This window comes from Phaenicophaeus curvirostris, chromosome 10 (genome assembly GCF_032191515.1).
Source record: "Phaenicophaeus curvirostris isolate KB17595 chromosome 10, BPBGC_Pcur_1.0, whole genome shotgun sequence".
In the NCBI taxonomy this organism is placed as follows: domain Eukaryota; kingdom Metazoa; phylum Chordata; class Aves; order Cuculiformes; family Cuculidae; genus Phaenicophaeus; species Phaenicophaeus curvirostris.
In genome coordinates this window covers 727040-750925 of record NC_091401.1, presented here as the reverse complement: position 1 = coordinate 750925, position 23886 = coordinate 727040, and the positions used below count along the sequence as shown (strand labels likewise).

General features: G+C 40.6%; 1 protein-coding gene across 2 annotated transcripts in view; it reads left to right on the top strand.

Annotated features, from left to right (window-relative positions):
- CLSTN2 (calsyntenin 2) overlaps positions 1 to 23886 on the top strand; it is a 304566-nt gene that overhangs the window by 15309 nt on the left and 265371 nt on the right. The window contains exon 1 of one of the 2 annotated variants that reach the window (XM_069865031.1): positions 8880 to 8925. The exons of the other annotated variant lie outside the window; for it this stretch is intronic. Within the exon in view, the coding sequence (XP_069721132.1) occupies positions 8895 to 8925 (31 nt within the window). The 5' untranslated portion in view covers positions 8880 to 8894. Of the gene's footprint in view, positions 1 to 8879; positions 8926 to 23886 lie in introns of those variants that run through there. 2 annotated transcript variants of the gene reach the window in all.

Sequence of the window (23886 nt, the reverse complement as noted above, 5' to 3'; positions counted from 1 at the left end):
ATATATGGTAAAAATTGCTGGCAGTTACTGGCTTCTGAGTTCTCCTTGAAGTGCGCATCAAGCTAACATTCTTTCATTTCTGTATGGAATATTCTTACGATGCCGTTAGCATTTTCTTTCCCCACTCTCAGCAGAACATTCAGCTCTTGTTATCTCTGCTTTCCGCTTTTGTAGGTGTTCAGACGTTAGCATTTCTAGATGTAAAATATGGATGTTACTCCTAATAGGTATGGATTTATAGATAAGAATTGTTTGAAAGGGAAAACCCCACCCAACAGCAGCCCTGCATTGTCATAGGGATGCCAGTTACATTTGTATTTTATGTATTTATGCGTAAGTGTGGGGCTTGTGGCCTTGATCCTGAATAGAGCATAGTTTGCTGTCACTTCTTTGGCTTGGTGAAGCTAGCGAGAGGTTTGGTGTTGTGATTTTTTTTTTTTTTTGCATAGAAATTCAGAATTAAGGTTTTATAAAAAAGTTTTGCAGAAGACTGCATAAAGCGTGTAACAGCTATTATTGATTTCCTCAGTAATGGAATAATGTTCATCTCTCCTCTTAGCTGGTCTCCTGGGATTCTGCAGGTCATGCGGTACCATAATAAAATCAAACACTGACACATTATTTGTTAAGCTATACATCAGGAATAGAAAATGAGGCCCAAAATAACTCTTTGGTCTCTCTCGCTCTCTCTCTTTTTTTTTTTGTTTTTACTGCTGACTTTGTTCTTGTTTTGTTTTTTTTTTAAATATCATGAGACATTAATGTAGAAAAAGCAGTAAGTGGCAGAGGCTGCTGCTCCGATGGAAGTACCAGCTTGCTTTGTCAGGAGGAGCTGACAGATAAAACATTAAATATAATTAAGTTGTTTGCATTGGCATACAACTATTAAGAACCAGGACGACGCCTCCATCCTTTTTTGTCTCCCTTTATGTTCTTTTGTGAAACCACATTTGGTTAGTGACATTTCAGCAGGATAAAAGTGGAACCTGTGTGAGCTGTTGTAAAAATTCTTAAATGAATTTGTTCCTTCACAAAATACAAGGGGGAATAATATAGCCCTGAGTGCAACAGCCGGGATTCCTTCTGATTTAAGACAAGGTCTTTGAATGAAATGAGGACAAAGCTTTACTTTAATCTTTGTAAGAATGAAATTATATCATTTCATACTTTTAATAATTCAAAAGCTTTTCCCCGCCCTGGCTGTTTCTTGTTTTCAAGCTGTATAATACGTTTCACTTGAAGTCTTTTTTAACGTGACGCCTTCTTTGTTCTGCAAGGAGATACTTCCTCCTGCAAGTTTTGTTTGTCTTTTAGTATAAGGCTGTGAACAGACTGGTTTTACATTAAATAATGGCTAATATCACTGATTGCTGTCTTTGCTGATTCTTCTTTGCTATTTAACATGCAGGCTTCCATACAGCGTTAAGTTAGGGGGAGTATCAAGGGCGGCTATGGTTCTGTTATGACTTAGATAGAAGACCTGTTCTTCTGTCCCGCGTACTTTAACAACAGCACAATAATATTTCTTTATTCCATGTAGGTGATTATTCTGCAGTCAGAACACTGCTGTTGAGTTTTGCTTTCATTAACTAAGAATAAACAGGACTAAACAAAAAGGCTGTGTTATTTTTGTAATAGTATATGATCCTATAAATCCAATCAAGTTGTGTAGAGGTTTAATTAGTGGGACGATATCATGCTCCTTCTTTTTGATGACTATTTTAATATTATTTGATGGGCTCTGGGAAGAGCTGACTGTATTTCATCGTTTTTCTATCAAGAAAGCATAGTCCTAGTTCAAGTAACAATCCACAGAAGTTTCTAATTTGTAATGAAAATCCAAAGTAAACAAACCTGAGTGGTGTATATAAAACAAAAAGAAGGTCTCTTATTTCCATTCATTTGCCTATAGCTCCTTTTCGCTTCGGGGCCTGGCAGATGTGCTTATTCTGATTAAACTGGCTGGGCTGCGTGCACTTGGTTTGGTGGCTTCTTTTATTTATTAGTGGGCACAGAAATGTTACTGTGGAGTGAAAGAGTCGTTTGCACAAGTATGGAATAGCCTATTCAGTTGAGAAAATTTACAGGCTTTCATGGTGGGCTAGGATTGATTCATTCTCGGGCACATCCTTAAACGGAAGGAAGTTTTTTTTCTCCAACCAGGAAAAAAGGGGGGGAAAGAAGTAATATTCTGTCTGTCTGTTTCTCACATGCTGACATTGCTCATTGCCTGAGAATTTGCGGTGACACCTGGAGTTTGGTGCCGATATTGATGTTAATGCAGCAGCTTCCGAGGCGTAATTAGGACGATAAATGGCATAATTCTGTGGTTGGATTCTCCTGCCACACACTGTGCCATGAAGCTGCAGCTTAACTTGTAGCCTGCTGGGAGGTGAAAACATTGCTGTTGCCTGCACACAGTGTGAAATGTTCAGTCCATGTTTAGATTTGAATAATGCTTTTAATAACAGTAAATGTCTCTGGTAATCAAAATCCCTGTGTAATTGTTTAGCTACTTTCACAGTGTGAATCTATGTACTTCGGGTGTTCCTTTGCTTAACAAACTGCAGTCAAGGAGCCAGATCCTGTAGTGTAACAGTTGTTTGAGAAGGAATGGGAGCAGGGGCAATTGGAATTGGGTTTTGGCAAGTAGAGGCTTTAGCAGGAAGAGCAAAGCATGAGATATTAGGTGTGTCCCTCCCTAAATTGTTAAAATCTGTAGCTTCTTAGTGAATACACACTCTCTCACTTAAAAATTGAAAGTTGATGTTAATACTGTCAAGCTTTTAATATCTTGGTGAATTTGAGGATATAATTTAACCCCCCAGCTGTTCTTTACTTGATGTTGGAATGAAAAGGTTGCATCTTCATTTGTCTCCTGCCCTGCAGTTATCTAGAGGTGTCTCCTATGTTGTATCATCTGTTACTTTTAGCCCTCATTCAAGCAGAACTTGCAATGGCTGAAGGGAGAGTTTAATTTCACCAAAGAACGTTGTTGCTGATCAGAACATATCAGAAATACTCCTCAATTTCCTGCCAGTGGTTGAAGAACTGCTGTAAAAATAGTAACAGCACATCCTCCATGCTGAGGATACTGATATTCTGAGATGTAGATACAAGGTATGCAAGGGTTAAAAGGTACTAGGGGTAGTAGAAAAGAGAAATAGACTTTATAATTTCTTGGGGAAGTTGCGTGGCAATTGGAGTGTGGTTTTGTAATGGGAAGAAGAATTTGCTCTGTGCACTGCATGTATCTCCACTCTGTAGTAAGCCCAGGTGAAACACACCTGATTTGAATGGTTTAAGTGGAACAAGCAATGCATGAGCTATCACAAAGCAGAGGCCGATTGCGTGTAAATGGTTTCTGTGTTTTTATGCATGTTTCCTTGGTTCTATTTGTTGATTCTTTTGTACGGAGGTCTTGGAGGCTTTTGCTTTAATTAAATTGTAAGAGATTTTGCGAGTTCTTAGCTGAGCTGGCAAGGAGAGGTTATGGGAAACACACAGACTGTCAGCATGGAATTGTCCCTGTCTTCCTCAAGGGACATTCTAGCTCGTGTTAAAAGGCAGCTGGACAGTGTCTCTACCCCATCCTCCTTGCTGCAAAACTACTTGCAGTGTGAGGCACAAATGAGCGTGGGCTTTAAGGTTTTGCATGGGCAGTGCAACATTAGGACAGAATCAGATGAGAGGGCACAGACTGTGATGGGCATAATGCCGTGCTGTAAACTTGGGGGGGAAATTAATACTGCTGCCAGTGTTAAGATTTTCCAGTTTGTCTGCTCATTAGAGCCTGAATTTCGGGAGTGAATATGGGACAGAAACTGGAGGATGGCATTTAGAGTCGGTTCTTGCTGTAGGAAAGAAGGCTGACCCAGCTTTCTCTGCTCCGTTCTCTGTGGTCTGCTCCCGTTCGTTAGCTTGCCTCTTCCCTCGGGGATCCCCCAGTTTCAAGCTTTGACGCTGCTGTGTGATGCTGTAAGGTGGGACTGAATCTGGAGAAGTACATGAAATATTTTCAAAGGACTCTTGAAATGCTTTCTGTTGTGGTTGACCTGGTGGCATCAGTTTGACTTTCTTTTGTAGCAGTTCTGTTTGCTCGACACACTTTTGAAATATGTTCTTTCTTTAAAGTTTTGGCCTGCATGGAATTTTCTCTGAACGTTGTACTTGTCTGAAGCGTTCTTGGGGCTAAGGCCTTCTGGATAGGCTGATCTTGGCTCAAGAAACTGTAATACGCCCCATTGTTTTTCATGGGATCGTTCATGCTGTTGGTTGGGCCATAGAATCACAGAATCATTAAGGTTGGAAAAGACCTCTAAGCTCATCTGGTCCAACTTTCAGCCCGGCACCACCGTGCCTACTAAACCATGTCGTGAAGTCCTGTCTACATGCTTTTTGAACACCTCCAGGGTTGGAAACTGCCACTGCCCTGGGCAAGCCTGTTCCAGTGCTTCACCACCCTCTCCATAAGGAATCTTTTTCTAGTATCCAATCTAAACCTCCCCGTGCTCTACACCTGACACAGCTGGGTCTGTATTCCTCCAAAATCAACTTTCTGGCAGTTGCATTCAACAAACTATTACTCTTATTACCCGTTTTCTGCAGCTGTGAACCAATATTACCAGTATTGATGCAGTTGATACAATTGGATAGTTGCCTTTAAGCAAAATTGAGGCGTTCAACTCCATGAATTAACAGTAAAAATAAGTAGGAGAGAATATTTGCTGAAAGAAAGTGACATTTTTGGTAACTGTGTAAAAGTTCACTGGCTGAATCAGTGAGGAATCAGTCTTCGAGTGAATTCGAAATTTCTACTAGGAGGATATGAGTAATTACAGCTTTAAAATTTTGGTGTGGATTCTGAAAGCAGAAACATGAATGCATCTGCTGTTGTATGTGGATACACAACTAAAGAAAAGTATATGACTGTCTTTTAAACGTCTGGAAGACTCGGAGTAAAACTCTAACTTCATCCTTGTTTGAGATTTTTTTAGTCTTGATGTAGTAATACAAACTAAGTGGGTTTTGTAGCAAAGAATTTGTTACTATTTAAAAAAAGTAATTTTAATCTGCTTTATGGGGAGCTGAGGAGTCAAAATTTAATTCTACTACTGAAACAGGATCTGCTCAGTTGGCTGCTGGGAAAATATATACACTGCAACTCGTAAGTCATGACTTAAATAGATTTCTACAGAAATACTGAGGACACTGAGATGCTTTGCGGACTTGTAGTTTTTCATAATGCCAAACTTTATTTGTTACTGTGGGGCTTTTTAGAAATTTAGGTATCAGCTGCAGCTGTATGTGACATTCCTTGCAGACATAAATTAGTTTAGAAAGGCTTAAGCTCCAGTTTGGTTATTTCAGGATTTCTCCTTCTGTCTCATCTTTCTCTTTTTCTCATTTGTGAACTGACTTGAAATTCTCTTTCCTTTTCTTGGTCAGATGGTTATTTGCAAGGGTGAACATTATTCTTCTCTAAACCTCCCTAAAACAATGTAGAAGGACAACCACAAAAGGCTTGGAATTCAATCACTACCAAATAAAATGTTCATGAAATGAAATACTGTTTCTGATCATGTGAAATAATGAAAGCCTTCCATGGTCAGCTGCAGTAGGAAGAGCACAGAAAGTACTGAGAAGCAATTAACTTTAAGTGATTTCTTTCAATTTTAAGCTAGCTATTCCTGTATTATTTCTGCTTCATGAGTTAGGCAGTAGTTGTTTTTGAGCATTAATAATAATAGTACATGGTATGTCTAAATAACCCTGTGCTTTGAGTTATTTTGACCTCTTGGGCAATGGATTGGTCTGCAATGACTTTGCTATGACATGATCAAAAAGAATAGAAGAATGTAAAACTACAAGTACTTAAAAACTCTCCAAAGTAATTGTAATAGAATCATAGAATCACCAGGTTGGAAGAGACCCACCGGATCATCGAGTCCAACCATTCCCATCAATCACTAAACCATGTCCCTCAGCACCTCATCCACCCATCCCTTAAACCCCTTCAGGGAAGGTGACTCAACCCCCTCCCTGGGCAGCCTCTGCCAGTGCCCAATGACCCTTTCCACGAAAAATTTTTTCCTGACGTCAAGCCTGAACCTCCCCTGGCGGAGCTTGAGGCCATTCCCTCTCGTCCTGTCCCCTGTCCCTTGGGAGAAGAGCCCAGCACCCTCCTCTCCACAACCTCCTTTCAGGTAGTTGTAGAGAGCAATGAGGTCTCCCCTCAGCCTCCTCTTCTCCAGGCTAAACACCCCCAGCTCTCTCAGCCGTTCCTCATAAGGCCTGTTCTCCAGCCCCCTCACCAGCTTTGTTGCTCTTCTCTGGACTCGCTCCAGAGCCTCAACATCCTTCTTGTGGTGAGGGGCCCAGAACTGAACACAGGATTCGAGGTTTGGTCTCACCAGTGCAGGGTCCAGAGGGAGGATAACCTCCCTGGCCCTGCTGGTCACGCCGTTTCTGATCCAAGCCAAGATGCCATTGGCCTTCTTGGCCACCTGGGCCACTGCTGTAATGTTGCTGAAGAGAGTAAAACTTTTCTCTGAAAATGTCAAAAGTAGGGTTTTTTTTTCCAGTGAAAACTGTTTGTCCTTCCCCTTCCCCCCCCAGCCCCGCAGTCTAAGCTGTTAGAAGTTTTTGCACAAGAAGTTTATTTTAATGTCAAGATGTATTATTGGTGTGGAGGGGAAATCCAAATAGTTTAGCAGTTTTATCACATATACTTCTGTGTCCACTTTAAAATGTAGTCTGTTACCAGTCTACTTTAATAGTGTTTTTATGTATGAGTGTGCACACCATAGAAACAGAATCATAGAATGATTTGGGTTGGAATGGACCTCAAAGCCCATCCAATTCCAACTCCCCTACCATGGGCAGGGACACCTCCCACTGGATCAGGTTGTTCAGAGCCCCATCCAACCTGGCCTTGAACACCTCCAGGGATGGGGCAACCACGACCTCCCTGGACAACCTGGGCCAGGGCTTTACTACCTTCATCATTAAGAATTTCCTCCTAATATCTAATCTAAATCTTCCCCCTTCCAATTTAAAGCCATTCCCCGTCGTCCTATCCCCACAAGCCTTTGTAAACAGTCCCTCCCCAGCTTTCCAGTAGCCCCTTCAGGTACTGGAAGGCTGCTCATAGGTCTCCTTGGAGCCTTCTCTTCTCCAGGCTGAACAACCCCAACTCTCTCAGCCCGTCCTCATAGCAGAGGTGCTCCAGCCCTCAGATCATCTTCGTAGTCCTCCTCTGGACCCGTTCCAACATCTCCACATCCTTCTTTCTGAATTCCATACCACGTAGGCTGCGAGATGCTATGGAAATATGAACCCTGGATCTTTGCTACACGTTTACACAAGAGCCATCTGGCATTGGTTGGTTTGTTTCCTGCTAGGAGGCAGTTTGGGGTCAGAAGCACCATAACTGACATCTGAGAAGAAGGGCGTGTAATGGCCCTGCTGAGAGACCTTGTTTCATCAGCAAGCATGGAATACTTGCCTACAAGTTTTGTAGGCAAGGTGGCCTAGGCTTTTGAAGATGAATCTCCTGCTTTGAATACAACGTATTCACCTTTTCTCTTAGATTTTACATGTGTGTGTGATCGTATGTGATCAGACACAGCTGGGCATATGAAAAATACTACAGAGGTGTTGATAGAGAATGAGTCTTTTCCTTGCTGAAGCATTATTCTTTATTGTCCTAGTGTATCATCAGTAAATAGATTGAAATAGGGTAGAAAAATTTTTAGCTAATTTGTCAGTGGATGTAACTGATTTTATAAGAGGTAGAAGTAAGCTCTGGCAGTGAAAATAGCTGTAATAGAAGAAAAGTGTAATTGTAACCCTCAGCTTCCAAATTGTATGTAAAATCTATTACTTTGCTCTATGAAATCTAATGTGTTCCTCTATAAATAACGCTACAGGATCAAATAGGTGGTTTTATCAGCAGTTAACTTTCTTTCTCTGTTAGAAAACAGTGTCCTGGAAAGAGGTCAACGATAATTTAAATTCCTCTTTGCAGAGGATGGTGTTGAATGTTTAAAATCAAAAGTCGAGTTCTATAGCATCTCAGGCTGATCATCGTGGAGTGATCTCTCTACCATTTTGGAGCTTTGTAAAGGTCAGAGCGATTCTGAATGGGTTGAAGATCTCGTCTCTCCTAACCCAGCTGCAGAGTCCAGGCCCTTCTATGTAATCCCAGCTGGCTGATGATCTTTTCAATACTGGCCTTCAGGATCTTCCTCTGTAACAAATAAAGGGTTGAGTGTCTTTTGCTTTGTAAACACGTTTTAAATATTGATTCATTGAATGCTTTTAGCTAAGCGGTTTATCACACTTGACTTGGTTGGGAAGGGCAGTACACTGATGTTAGCTGGATTTCAAAGAATCTACGTTTAATTTGGTGTTTACATAATCTAATTGAAAAGTGTTTATTCTTTGGGTTTGAGCCTGAGGTGCAGGTGTGGCGGTGCAGCAATGAATCTGCCGATACCCCAAGTGTTTAACCGGTCTCTGGGCCTGTTTTATAGAGGACCAAGAGTGACTGCAAGCTTGCTGCTTTTCTGGGTGCTAGGAGAGTTATTCAGTTTGCCTGTGAAATCCATGATTTCTGAAGTGTGCAGGTCTACCCAGCTGGAAATGTCAGTGTTGTATTTAGTGTTGCTCTTTTGCCTTTCTATGACTGGCTTTAACTGCAGGTCCTGAATCCGTACACTTACTGGCTTTCCTGCTGAGCTTTGTTCAGCCTAAATTGCATACCGTCTGCAGTACTAGGCAGCAGACTTTGTAGCAGGGACTGGGTTTATGAACTTTAGCTCTCTAGAAATTGTGTCTAAGCTATTTCTCTAATCAATATTTATACAGAGAGGAAGGCTCATCTGGAGTAGATGGAACAAATTGCTCTTTTCGACAGCTACTGTAAGTGGAGTTGGATCCTGTCTTAAGTTTATATTATGAAATAGTGAGTTTGAAAAATTTTAACCTTGCCCGGTATGCTTCGGCTGCAAAAACAAGCTGGGGAGGTTTCTGGTAGTTAATTATTCAGGTTGATTTTTCTCTGAGAGGGAAGGAGAGCTTAGTTGACATGCACTACTTATTTATAATTTATAATTTATAATCAAGGGCAAACAAATTGAAGTGTTGTAGGTAAAAGGTCGTATGAGAAAGTGCATGGATTAGAGCATGGAAATGTTTGTATATAATGTTGATAAATATTTTCTTTAAACAAGAATAGCTTCAGTTTATCTCAGCTTATATTGGCCTTGGTTATGAGGCATGAGAAGGTAACTTGATGTCAAGTATTTCTTTACCCCCAGAAATGATCTGTGGGAAGGGAAATGAATGGCAAATTTGCTAAACTGCTGCTGTTTGCTATTTCTGCTGCATCTGATATTGCTGTTGTTAAATTAACAGTTTCCCATTCTTTCCTGAGAGGAAATAAAGTTTCTTGGCCTTGATTTACGGTCCAAATGCAGCAGGATGCCCTGAGCTGAAGAGGCAAGACTTTGACCTTTTGAGCCACCTGAAGAATTCTGTAACTGCAGCTTTGATAGCCGAGCTGAATAAATCTGACTTCAGATATGAGAGATTAAAGTGTTCCCTGCAAGGAGAGGGCAAAAAGAGCCATTCAGACAGCGGAGTGCGTGTTGTAGATGGCTCCAGCAGCAGAAGAGCTTGTGGACCAGGGTCAGTGTTGTGACCTCTCAGTCTATTTGCAAGCCTATATCCCTTGCTTTACTACCTGTATTCTATCACTGTTATTAAGTGTTAACTGTTAATAATAACAGTCAAGGTTTGTTAAATTATGCTGTAATTGCTCAGCTTAATGGAAGATTGAAATAAGCCTTCAGACTGCTTGTGGCCAAATCCAGTTGTTATGGCAGATCCACAGTCCTCGTGCTGGTAGAAATTATTTCTGTAACTTTGATTAAAATTATAAAACTTAAATTCTTTTAAATTAATTGATATAACTTAATGTTCTTAAATATCTGGATATATGTTGAATACTGGGCTGAACATGGGATAAATCAGTGCTGCTAATTGGGATGATCTGTCCAATGTGTTTCCTGTCATCCCAGTGCACGTCATGAAGGAGCTGTAACCAGCTGATGGCAAACAGATGATGAGCAGAAAATTTTTGGTGCCTGTACTCATTATCGCATTACTGACAGTTATGCCATAATTACTGTTTTATCCAGTATCTCCTGTTGGGTTTAGTGGGTGATACAGTAGAAAAGCTCCAAAAACTTTCTTGACTCAAGGAAATAAGATGCTAACTAAACAGTTGTGCTTAATGTTATCAGGGTAACTTGTATGAAATTGAACTCGGTCTTTAATTTAAAATATGCGTTTATGACCATCATTAATGGTAATAGCAGCACTGACTCTTGAGTTTATTCTCTGCAAGATGTTGAGCCATCGAGGGGTTTGCTGTTGTGCGCCGAGTGTTCCACTGTTTCACGAGTGGTTGCCTGGCTGCACTAGAGAAGCTGTCCTTAATCTTTTTACTGGGTAGGTTTTAAGAGCCACCTTTTTTTGAGTTAGAGTTGAGTTTTGCTGCAAGTACAAGGTCTTAACTTCTAGGTATTATTACCTTTTACGTAATGAAAGATTTAACAGAAGTGAAACATAAATGATCACTAAAAGCTTTTTAATTATTTCTTATATGGTGGCAAACCCCTTGTCTTTTCATGATGTTATCCCTGCCTAAGGAGTTCGGTTATTGTCGAGTGTGCTCTCATTAAGAATTCTTTTGAATTATGTCATAAAACTGCATATTAACTGTACTTACTCGGTATTCCTGTGAGAGTGCTGTGAAAAAAAAAAAGTACAAAGGCTTTACTGTAATTCACCATTATATATGCATTAGTTACTAGACAGTGGAAACCTGCTCACAAAGAGCTCCCTGCATTCTTTGTTGAAAGTCAGTGTTGCTGGTCTTAAAATAATGAAGAAAGTCTAAAACTTGCATCAGTGGAGGGGTGTCTGCCTGTCTTTGGGAAAATGAGTGGGAACTAGACTGCTGGGGCGTTAGAATGAAAAGGAACAGTGCTACATCAAGGCGTACCAGGAGGCTGCTGGCAAACAGAGCTCTGCCCTGGCCTTGCGGCCCCAGGGATGAGAGGAGCAAGTGTTTATAAGGACTTTTTTCCCTGCTTGGTTATGCTACAGACAGGGCCAACTGGTGCTTGCCAGGACCAGCGCAGAAACTCATATATGGTGTCAATCCGTGGCAATTCTAGCAGTGCATGAAATGGGTCTGAACCGGGGCGATTCCTGAATAATGCCTCCTCTAGGAAAGTGCAACAACTGAGAAACAACCAAAAAGGGAATCCAGATTTTTGAATAAAGACTGGTTTTTGAGAATTGTATGTACGTTCCCAATAACTTGTAAGTAGAAAGAATGGCAGGTGGTTGAAATTTGAGTTTCCTGAGTACTATATAAAAGCAAAATTCCTTCTAGTGAACTTACAGGCATGATAACTGAACCTAAGATATTAACAGAATGTGACAGTGTGTCCTTGAATGTGCTTCAAAAAGGAGCATTCCCACTTTTGCCCTGTTCTAACATTCCAAATGGGATATTTTAATTAGGTATGCCAGCCCAGATGCAGAGCATCACATTTGAATTGCTGAGTTGGGATTGGATGCTTCCTGCAGACAAATATGTGAATTATTTTTACTGTTGTAGTGTGGGGGCTGACGCTGCCACCTGAGGGCAGGGAGTTTGTGTTCTCCAGGCTGCTTCCCCTTCCAAAATGACAACAAGCTATGAGGACCCTGCACTGAGAGAGGAACATCCCTTTGTGCCTCATCACGGCTGTGGAATGGCCTCTGTGGGCTGTAACATCTAAAAGAGTTGAGGGAAAAGCTGCCAAGTCAAATCTTTTAGTAGGGGGAATTCAATGATGGGTTTAACTGACTGTTATTTCTATGTTTACCATCTTTTGAGATGTCTGCTGAGTTTTTGTTTTAGTAGTTAGTTTTTTGCTGTTCTAGAAAGATCTGGTCATAGCATTCTATTACCTTAGCTTTCTTTTTCTGCTAAGGGAACACCAGACATTAATGAAATGTCAGTGACTTGTAGTTAAATTCTCCTTCCATATCTAATTAGACCTAAATGGTTAGTGAGGTTAGAGAGGCTAAATAAAAGGAACACAGTTAGTTCAGTGTTCTTGCATTTGCCAAATCAATTTTAATTACATTCATAGAGATACCTGGTTCTTCTGAAGTACGACTTTAAGTCTTTTTCAGAGTAATAGGAGATTGTTTGGCTAAATTTTATTTTGGTGCTGTTCATTTGAGTTGTACCTTCCTTAAGAACAATGTGCCTCAAGCTGACTAGGTGGGACAATAAAAATGATGGACCTTTTTTCTGGTCCAGTCTTCTATAACATCTGTATCTTTTTAATATCGCTTTATTGTTTAGTTGATTAGTCTACTGTTGGATGACTAATAGTGATGGAAAGATTTGTAACCAAATAGAGCACTTGTGTTAACAGCAAGTGAAATGAAAAAAAGAGTCTGAGTGGGACACGTAATATTGCTAAGATAGGAAGCTGGCAAGGTTTTAATATGCAGGCGTTTGCTCATGATACAGTTTGATTGCATAATTAGCAGGTTTTTATTATTATTACAACTGCTACAATCCAATTATATTGCAGCAATCAGACTTCTCCTAATTTCTCACAACACTTAGAGACGCAAAGGAGGAACTTCATTCATGCAGCCTGCTGCAGAAGTGAATACAGATTCCTGCCAGGAAGCCCTTAGTGTGAGCTCTGGGTGCACTGTGGAGATCTGAATATAGTTGCAGAAAATAGTTCTCTTAAAAATGACACCAAGTTGCATTGAAGTGTTGATCTGCTGGAGGGCAGGAAGGCTCTGGAGAGGGACCTGGACAGATTGAATCGATGGGCAGAGGCCAGTGGGATGGGCTTCAATAAGGCTACGTTGAGTCCTGCACTTGGGGCACAACCACCCCAGGCAGCTCCAGGCTTGGGGAAGAGCGGCTGGAAAGCTGCCTGGTGGAAAAGGACCTGGGGGTGCTGGTCAACAGCAGCTGAACGTGAGCCAGCAGTGGCCCAGGTGGCCGAGAAGGCCAACAGCATCCTGGCTTGGATCAGCTGTGGGGTGGTGAGGAGGAATAGGACAGGGATCGTCCCCCTGTTCTCAGAACTGATGAGGCCGCACCTCGAATCCTGTGCTCAGTTTTGGGCTCTTTACTACAAGACAGACATGGAGGGGCTGGAGCGCGTCCAGAGAAGGGGAAGGGTCTGGAGCACAAGGGTTCTTGGAGCAGCTGAGGGACCTGGAATTGTTTATCCTGAAGAAGAGGGGAGACCTCATCGCTCTCTGAAAGGAGGTTGTAGTGAGGTGGGTGTTGGTCTCTTCTGCCAAGTGAAAAGCAATAGGACGAGAGGAAATGGCCTCAACGCGCAACAGGGGAGGTTTAGATTGGATATCAGGAAAAATTTCTTTCCTGGAAGGGTTCTCAAGCACTGGCCGATGTGCACAGCGAAATGGTAGAGTCGCCATCCCTGGAGGGATTTAAAAACCATGTGGATGTGGTGCTTAGGGACGTGTTTTAGTGGTGGACTTGGCTATGTTGGGTTAAGGGTTTGCTGCGATTATCTTAAAGGTCTTTTCCAACCTAAACAATTCTAAAGCGACTCTTGGAGTAGAAACCTAGGTTACAGAGAACAACTCAATTGTGATTATTTTTTTTAGTCCCTGCCCTGGAGTATACATTACTTTTTGATGAGTGATGAAATAGGGTGTGAATTCCTTTTCATGAGGAAGATTGCTTTGGTGTTGCTGTTATTTGGTGTGTCCAGCTTTGTCAATTATTCTATTTCTGCTCTTATACAGTTACATAATTATTTTTTCCCTCGCATTGTATCTGTTTTCAGTGACCGCACTGTGAATGTAATAGCTTGCTGCAGCAATGATTACAGGTGCCCATGGTAATTTGGCGTTGTGATTATTTCTGAAGGATGATGTGAAACATTGAATCTCCATTCTTTCTGTTATAAAGGAAATAATGCTGTGTATTTCCCATTTTCACATGATAATTTGTCCTCTGTAAAAATTCCCCCCATTCCCTTTGTCAAGAGGTGGAACTGACGTCAGTCACATTCTGTAGATTCTTCTCATCCTACTGCTTTCTGAGATGTCTGTGGTTTGGGATGTTTAGCAAACTCCTATTTATTTTTTTTTTTTTAATTTACCTATCTAGACCTGAGAGGTTCATTGTCTTCCACGGAACTTAAAACTGTGGAAACTGAGAATTGGATGCCAACCTAGTCATTCATTTTTCTGTAGAAGAAGCTTCACCCTTATGTGGCAACTGTCTTGTGCAAAATCCCGGCATAATGTGCTTTCCTTCACATCTCTTTTGGCTCTGGTGTGCTGTGTGTCTCCTACTGGGTTGTTACTGTAATGAGAAGAGAGCTACTTCATCCAGCATGTAGACTGTAATAAGGAATTTATATTATCTGGATCGTTCAGGAATGCAAAATACTGCGAGTTGCCCCGTCTGAAATGCAATGAGAGGTCATAATTTGCATTCTGAAGGCTCCCTGAAAATATACTTTATTGCTCAGACCCTTTGGCAGATAGAGAACGGCTGAGAAATAAGCATCTGACCCTTCCAAAGTGCTGTGGTTTTCAAGTAATATTGTGACTGGTTAATTTATTTTCCACTTACCTGATTTATGAACGATTTGCAGACCCTTAAAATTTATATTTGACTTGTGATCACAAAGTACTGATGTAGTTGTTCTACTCCAGCTATGATTTCTGTCAGTCCCTTGCTGAGAATGTAACCTAGAACCTCCCAAAACCAAATCTGAGAGGTTTTGTGGGGGTTATCAGTTCCTGCATCGTTTTTCTAGGCACCTGGTTGCACTGTGATTGAATTAATATCAACTTGAAATGGGGATACATACAAAGGTTTTCCACTACTGTGAGATTCAAATGAGAAACTGCTGAATAACAAAGTAGGTTCCGTAACTTTGAATGTTGGCAACAGAGTTGTGTGCTGTGTTTTCCTCTGGGTTCCTGTCATGATCTCAAAACCACAACAGCAGCAAAGGAATGTCTTGTTTACTCAGATAATATGGGTTTCAGCTTTTTGACCATCTCCTAACAGCACTGCGTGAAAGGTAGAGAATAAACCTTTTTAATGTGAGTTCACGGCATGTTTTGTTTTGCTGGGTTTATGTCTTTAGCTGTAATGGACATGAGGATTTTCTTACTTCTCTAACATTCCATGTGAGACCAGTCTGCCTGACTTCATACTTGATCAAGTGGCAGAAGCGTTTTTACTAAGTATCAGAAATATGGGAATGGATAAAGGCTGTGGCTGGGTGTTTGTGCCACGTTTTAATGGTGTAACTTCATTTAGTGCATTTGGAATTATCTGCAGTTTTGGAATTGAACTGCATTATAGAATTAAACCCATGTCTCCTCCTGATAGTGTTCTATTACTTTGCTAAATAAAAATTTTAATTACGCTTTTAGGGGATATATTGTCTATGTAATCGTGCTTTCAAGGACCACTTAGCTCCTTGTAACGGGGAAGGGAGGAATGGAGCTTGGTTGCAGTTCAGATATGAAATAGTTATTTTGCTGTACTTCGCTAAGAGTCATGGTTGCATGCAGGGGAGTAGTTAATGATGGGTAATATTTCCCATCTTCTGCTCTTGCACTTTGCTTTATGGTTGCACGAGTTCTCTGAGGAGAATCATTCCTTTCACGGCAACCATCTGAAGTGCAGCTCTCTGCAGAGCAGCGAGCTAGTTAACTAAGTAATAAAACCCGAGCACTTGGTAGCAGACAGGTAGCCCTTAAAAGGCCGACTAGTTTATGACAGTCTCGGCTAACTGGCTTTGTGAGCTGGCAGCAGCCTCTGAGGAGCTGGGCTTCCCTCTGTCTCTCAGGCTCTGGCTGAGCCGCGGACACAGGGCTGTGAGCGAGACAAATGAACTGACGTGGAAACAAATGCGTCGCCCCAGCCTGTACTGTTTTGTCCCATTCTGGTGTGTTTGGTAGTAGCAGTGTTGTGAACCTTGCTGCATTGTCACAGAAGATCGGAAGCAATATTTTCTGCAAGTTGTTTATCTTTAAATAAACTCATTTAAGACGAGCATGAGATATCATAAGCGCACTGTAATTGTTTCCAAATATCAGTAACTTATGGTGAACAAAGCTTTGATAGATAGGGGCTTTGCTTTTCTTTGTTTGCTCTATTGTGGAATTAAGAGTAAACATGAAGTGCATTATTTCAGAATCAATATTACTGTGGATGAGGCATACAAAATAAATCGAATCTTTCTGCTAGGGTGCGGATGGCAGACTTGAGCGTGAGGTGAAGGAGCAAACATTAGCAATTTCTTGTATATGTGTGTGTTCTTTGGGCTTGTATAATACTGAAAAATGTTTTAGATGAAACCAGTACTTCGACAGCTTAGGTTAATTGTGAGACTTGAGACTTTTTTCACAGCTGCAAACTTTTCATGGAGAAATTCAGGTCAGGTTGTTGAATTCTTTCTGTTTAGGGAAATATCCTTTCTGGCTTCGTCCTTATGTAGTCCTGAAAACCTCTTTTAACTCCTGGAAAAGAGGACACTTCATAGCCAAACCTGAGACGGAACATAATTTTAATTGTAAGGAGGTGATCTATGCTAGCAAAAATTGCCTGGTACTTTTTTTTCCTGTATTATCACTGAGGTAGCAAATCCTGCTGAAACATTAAAAAAAAAAAAAGGATGAACTCACGGAACACATCATGATGGGACCTAGGTGATCTGTTGCAATCATGAAACATATTTTGAAGTCATTGAGGACAGCTCCTTTGAAGAAATCAGTTTTAGAGCAGGGATGCAATAGGAATGATGTGGATGGGAGGTATAAATAATTGAAGAATTCTCATTTCTGAGGACAGAAAAGTAAAAAGGTGCACATTTTCTTAAATTATTGTGTAAAAGAGTGATCATTCCTGTGTGTTCTGTCACCTCGTAACTCATTGCATTGTAGGGGTCATAGCAAAGAGATATTTTGGAAAAACCATAAAATATGTTTGCAGTGTTTTAACAGAACTAGAAAGAAGGTCACGTCACTTGATGTACCTCCTTAAAGCCTGTCGAGTGTTACTGAGCAGTCTTGTATGCACAAACCTCAGCAATTCCACTTGCTAAATTTCCTGAGGCAAAAAGGCTGGGAGAATGTAGTAAGAAAAAGTCACTTTGCACATTCCCTAATCATATTTAAATAAAATAATGTACTTGCTAATTTACGGCATTTTGAACTGTGAATATATATAGGTTTGAAAAAAAACCAGGCAATGACTGTTATTGAACTACAGAAATTTGAACCCAACCAGCTAGAGACAACAAACCCTTTTATTTCCTCAGCCCTATTTTGAAAAACCTAAATTCAGTCGTTTTGTGATTTTTTCCTCAAGTGAAGTAAGACTTGTATTCCGTTATCCATTATTTCTAGAATGGGGAAAACTTGCATCATTTGATATTTCCGTAGGTGACCAGCAGTGGCAAAAATTTAATTGCAGTTATTAAAATAAAAAAAACCCAAGGCTTTATATTCCAGGTCCTTAGAGAGCTCAGTCATCAAGCTGGCTTTGGTTGAACCAACACAATTAGATTGCGTTTGTTTAGTCCTTGCAAATGTATCACTGTCTGTACCGCGTTTGCAATATTCTGCTGCTCAAGTCCCTAAATATACACGTGAAAAGCTGTTCACACAGAATGATAAATGTTAACTGGGGTTTTCAGAGAAAATATACCAGCAAAGCCCTTCCCCTTCCCCCCATAATATGCTCTCAGTCTTTTTTCTGCCTAATTAACTTTATTAATTTTAAAGACTACAAACTGGCACTTATTTAATTCAGGGGATCTTAACTTTAATACTTACTTTGGGACTCGGAGGAGATGGCTGTTGGTATGAATGGTCTGTCAGCGTAAAGTGGGGGACCTGGAGTGCCATATTTACCTTATTCTTAGTAACACTTCAGAAAACAAGTTTATTTAAGTTATAAGCCAGATATGAAAGAAGTTTCCCAAGACAAGGCTCTCAGTCTGCTACAGGTATTCGTCATCTCTTTTCTGGTATGGAAACAGCTGCTACCTGTGGGGGTACAGGATGGAGTCTGATGGGTTTCAAAGAGTGGAGAGATTTCAGTAAGGACATTGTAAGATTATGTCTCCCTTTGCTTTCTCCCCAGCTAGATCTCGGGTTTTCAGGATTTGCTTATTGCTGTCTGTGGCTTCTCCTGCTGGAAGCAGTGGTTACCACCTCCAGTGGAAGCAGAGTGAGGGTAGTGCTGGGCTTTACTGGAAGGGTCCGCAGTGTTCCTCTGAGCTTAGAATGGTGGGAGAGCTGAATGGATACTAATTGTGGTATTACTAGTACAGTACCTGTCTCCTTGGCTGTGTGAAAGTTTTGTGCTGATTACTTGTTATAAGGCGTGATTTCATCTCCCAGGGAAGACCAGTTTCCATTTATCCATTTGTTTCTTTCTCATAATGTTTCTGCTTCAGGTGTTTCAAGAGATCCAGGTGAAAAGTACCAGAGTTTTAACTTCTCTCTTCTGTTTAAATTGTGGAAAATCTCCCTTTGGGTGGTTTTCTTTATGTAATTGGTTTGCCTATGCATTGTCTTCTCAAGATAGATTCCTTTAATTTTTCTCTCACTTGCCTTTTTAAATCAGGACATTCTACTGAGGAAATGATTTAGATTGCCGCTGCATGTAACCTCAGCACTTCATTTTTAATGTTAGTTTTATTAACTTGAAAGTAGTTAAGATTCTTACTCTCTTTTGTCTAAGGTTCTGGGTTTTTGTGTCATTCTAGGAATTCCAAAAGACACTTTCAAAGAGGAACAATATGCTGATGGAGATATTTTGGTAGGCAAAGTGAGAATAAAGTCTGGCCGTAGATTTATTCTTAGCTCTGCCTCTGTGCTGGTCCCATGTTCAGTAGGAAGTGTTCCTTTACATAGCCCATGTCTTGAGGGTTGTTTCAGTCAAATGTGGTTTTAATTCCAAATTAGAGTTCTGACTAATCTATCTGATCTAAAAGAAGCGATTAAATAACTTCTTCTGCTTTGTTTAGGAGTGCACTGAAGAAGGATTTTTCTTAATAAGTTTTTTCTGAAAAAAATTTTCATGCCTCTTTCAATTTGAAATCTTGTGTGGAGAGGATGGAGAAGGGGAAAGTATCCAATATGGAATTTACGCTCAAGGAAGAAAAAGTCCTAGAAACAACTCTTATCCCACTTTAAATTAACTCGTTTTGCTAAAGAATAATAGACTATTACTACCTTAATTCAGTTTGAGGCCATTTATTTGTTTTTACACTTCTATGACCTGACGGTAAATGTATTATCTCTTTTGCTGAGTATATTATCTTTCTGTTTATTATAAATCCTAGAAATTAAGGGCCCTGCAACTGTTACTGTCTGAGGAGTGTTGGTGCTCTGTGTTAAGAACCTATTTTTATTATTGGTGGTGGTGCTAAACCCAGATTACTGGTTCTCCTGTTGGCGTGACTAACCTTTTGTGTTACTGTTTCTCCTGGGACTTTGTGATGTGTTAGTAAGTTTTCAAACGTGCTTTCAGTTTTTATTCATCTTTATCTAAAAGAACAGCTAAAAAAATCAGCGTAGCAACTTTCAAATCAGCCTGCCTGTTGTCAGTGAGTTTGTCCTAAATACTTCCTATCCTGGCATAGTCCCGAACATCATGGGAGCTGTTAAACAGGAATAGAAACATTCAACAAAAAGCTGTCAAAGGCTGATCTATTATGTTTCTATGAACTAGACTGAGTTTACTGCGCCCTGTAGGCAACTGTAGTCTTTCTTAAATTTTCCTTTCCTCTCATAGTGAGGAGTAATTTGGGGGTAGTATAGTGAGACTGACGTTCCTGGAGCGGTTTGTGTATGCAGTCTGTCTCTGTATGAGTGTGATAAGCATGCGCAGGCATGGGATAGTGTTAACAGGTATTAAGACTTTTATTGTTTCCTCTGCTACACTTGATACTTACGTTTTTTGATTGCCATTTTTATTCAACAGTCTGATTACTTTCTACTAACTTCTCGGGGTGTTGCTTACATTGCCATCTCTGTTCACGTTTCCCTGTGCCATAGATTGCAGAACTTCTGTCTTGCTTTTGTTTCAGCTGCTTGAGTCTGACCTGCATGTTTAGGATAAAAGAAATCTAGTGCTCATTTGCATTTTGCTTCTCTGCATTTTCCTCCTGTGCCTGCTCTGCCCTCCTTTGTAGCTGTATCCCCTGTTGCCCCTTCAACCTTGGAGCAGATACCTATTTTGGAAACCTTTTGAATTTTTTCACGTTAATTTTGGAGGAAGAAAGAATTTGATTTGCTCTTCAAGTATTTCAATGCCATCTTACACACTTGAAGGAGCTGAGATGAGTTTCTCTGAATGGGCCCTAGAATCTGCCTGAATGACTTAAATTCCTCTGGTGATGGTTGGTTTGAAAAGCAATGGATTTTGTAGCCTACCACTCAGACATTCAACTTGTCCAGGCAGCTAAAGGAGCTCACCACATTAACAAAGTTGTAGCAGGAATTCCTCTGTCCTCAAATTAAATTCTAGCTCTCAGCTGCCCCACTTGAACTGTGCTCCAAGACATTATTTGTTTCTTTGTACAAGGATTTTGGGCCTGTATATCCTAGTTGCAAGGGAAAATCACGACATTTCCCCTTAGTTAAAGAAGGAATCTATATGTCCTTTCATTAGAGAAGCGTATGTTATCTCTTTTCTGCTTTCAGGTAGGGGGGGAAACTTAAGCATCTTTAATCAGAATAAAATAGTGGGCTTCATGTTGATTGGCAATAATTCCATATTTCATCAAGAACTACTTTGAAAAGCCGCAGAGCCTGGCCTGGGGAGGAGCAAGAGCTTGTACAGACTGGATTTCTGAAATGTCTCCTGTAGTCAACCATGACCTCCATCTCACGTCTGAGGGAACTCTAAGGTTCCTGGGTCTGTCAAGAGACTCCTGAACCCTTTTGACGTCTTAGTGATCTTTGCTCCTACAGTTTCTCACTATTCAGGATAATCTTTACTACTTCTCGCTTACTTAATCTTTACTACTACTCACTTACCTGATTTGCAGTTCTAGCACTCTTCAGAGTTCTCTGGCAACACAGGGTGAAGGAATGCTTTCCAACAGTGCTGCTGATATAAAAGCCTTGTGAGCTAAACAATAGTGCTGCTTTGGAGACTGATTTTCAAATTAACTTCTTGTGCCTGTATGGATTCCAAAATAAAGTTTCTTAATGTGGGAATAAAAAGGCGTAAATATGTATTTTTCCTTAAGGTGTGCTATGAAATCCATCATTTTTTGTGCTCAAATATTCTGCCTTTAATTGCATTTGTGCAAATCCAACAGAGACAAGATTTTAATTTCTTTATGCAACAGGAACATGATTAATGTGTATGATGATAGTACCTAGGGCAGAACAAAATCCACTTCTGTTTTTCCCCCCTCATTGATTCTTGGTCAAGAGGATCTGAAAAAATACAAAAACTTTGTTTCATCACTGGAGGAGGAAGATGTGAGGGTCCTATTGCATAAGATGATGTGATACTAAGAAAATATAACTCTTTCCAGCAATGTTTCTAGATGAGGACTTCTGTTGGCTGGTGTCTGCTCTTTTGCGCCCAGTTCACACAGTAAAACTAAAGCCTTTTTTTCAGTCCTCTCCCAACAGGGGGATAAAAGCTACTCGGCGGGAAAAAAAACATTTTGAAAGTACAACAAAAATATGTTCATCATTGCTGATAGTTCTTGAAAAGCAGATTTCTTAGCTGGTTCTACTGATCAACGTGTGTTCTTCAAAAGCTTGAGATGGCTAAAAAGCCAGGAGTAGCTTTTTGTGTATGTTCCTATACCTTAATCAATGTGCTCCTGTGTGTTACGGCTGATTATCTAAAGAATTTTTAGCAGCAGAACTTTGCCTAAATTGCCATTTTCCTTATCATAAATAAGTAGATGCCTTTATTTCGAACACTGATTTATTTTTTTTTTTTTAAGTTGCATTCCAGACTAAAGGTTCTGGTTTATGCCTTTTTTTTTTTGTATTGAACTACCACATTTGTTTCTCTTTAGTATTGAGTTATTGTTTCTGTTAGTCTGACAGTAAATGTCGGGGATGTCTTCAGTGTTACAACATCGGGCTTGTAGCAGTGATGACCTGCACTCTGTAATCTAACCTATTGCTCCTGAGATGATGTGCAGTGCCCTCTTCTGAAACTTGCAGATGAACTTTGAAGGCTCTCATATTGTAGCTCTTGAACTTTTACTTAGGAAGCTGACTTCTTTGCTCTGTCACTCATAGCTCTTCTAGCTGTAAGCAACTGTATCGTCTTCCATCCCTGAGTTCTGTCTTGTAGAAAAGAAAAGTACACCAGCTTTAAAAATGGGTATGGTTTTATCTACCTAGAAGTGACATGGGCCCCTGGGTACTCGGATCATGTTATATTTCTGATATGGCTCATGAAAGTCTCTGAAAGTATTCTCAAATGGTTACATTTCTGGAGAAACACTGTAGACTTAAAGCCAATATTTTTTTTTTTAAAAAAAAGATAGTTTATTTTTCTTGCTCAGAATGAGAGAGGATGATCTTGACCAGGCAGCTATGTCTCACATCAGTGCAGAACACGAAAGAACGAGTGTAGTCAGGAATGATGTTTGGGGTGGCATTTGTATCATTTATTCAGTATTACTGATGGAGATGCTGCGGAAAGGAAAGTCTGAGCAGCAAATGAACTGTGCCAGCAGAGTTGCACGAGAACTTGTAGAACTGAAGCTGTCACTTGAGCACTGTGCGTAACCAGAGGACGTGCTCGCCTGGGGGTTCCTGCCACCCAGGCAGCTGCGTTACACTCAGCTGACAGCAGGAGCTTCTTCACAGTGTGTTGAAGACCTAGAACAGCCCAAAAGTCTATTCAAAGTTTGCAAAGGAAGTTTCTTTCTTTGCATCTGATACGAAGTAGTGTACCTGACATCAACTAGATTAATTGAACGTGTACCTTCATTAACTCATGATACTTCTCTTTATTCACAGAAAAAGGTAATTAACCAGCAGGGATTTGGTCTCTTAATTTAGCCAGATGTCTGGTCAGGCCCTTGGTGCTGGCACTTGATGGGTTCAGCCCAAGCAGTGGGCTGCTGCTAATACCACAAGCTGGAGGTGGCTGTGCCTACTGGGATTGTCATGGAATCATAACAAATGGTACCTCTGGCCATCTGGATCCTGATGGAAAAATGACAGGAGATCAGATGTAACGAAGGACAGCAGGCAAAGGGGCCTGGAAAAGTGATTGTTGCAGAAAAGTTCTAGATGGCCTTCTTTGGTGATGATATTGCACAAGAAAAGCAAATTTATTGGTAAAAAGACAGGCTGTATGGAGAAATTAGAGAAATTAAGAGAGAATGTAATTTTTTTTTTTTTTCCTACAAGCCCCCTTAGTCCAAACAGCCCTGCTGTGTGTAAGCTCGACCCCATACGTCCTCTGCCAGCGTTCCCTTTTGGTCCTCTGCCGCTCTGCGCCGCGCAGTTCCCAGACAGGCGAATCCATTTCACTGGAGGGATGTCTCTGAATGTTATACAGGAGCTTCGAAACCTGTGGGATGGAAAGGCGTGATCAGTCTAATTCATTGTTTTTCCTGTATATGTTGGATTATCACAGCTTAAGTGTGCTTTTAAAGATGTTGCTTTCCAGAAATACCTTAGGGTGAGAAGAGAAATATAGTTTTAGCTGCTGCTCGTATGAGTATGGCTTCTTGCTAATGTTTAGCAGCTGATTTTTTTTTCCTGTCAATCCATTTT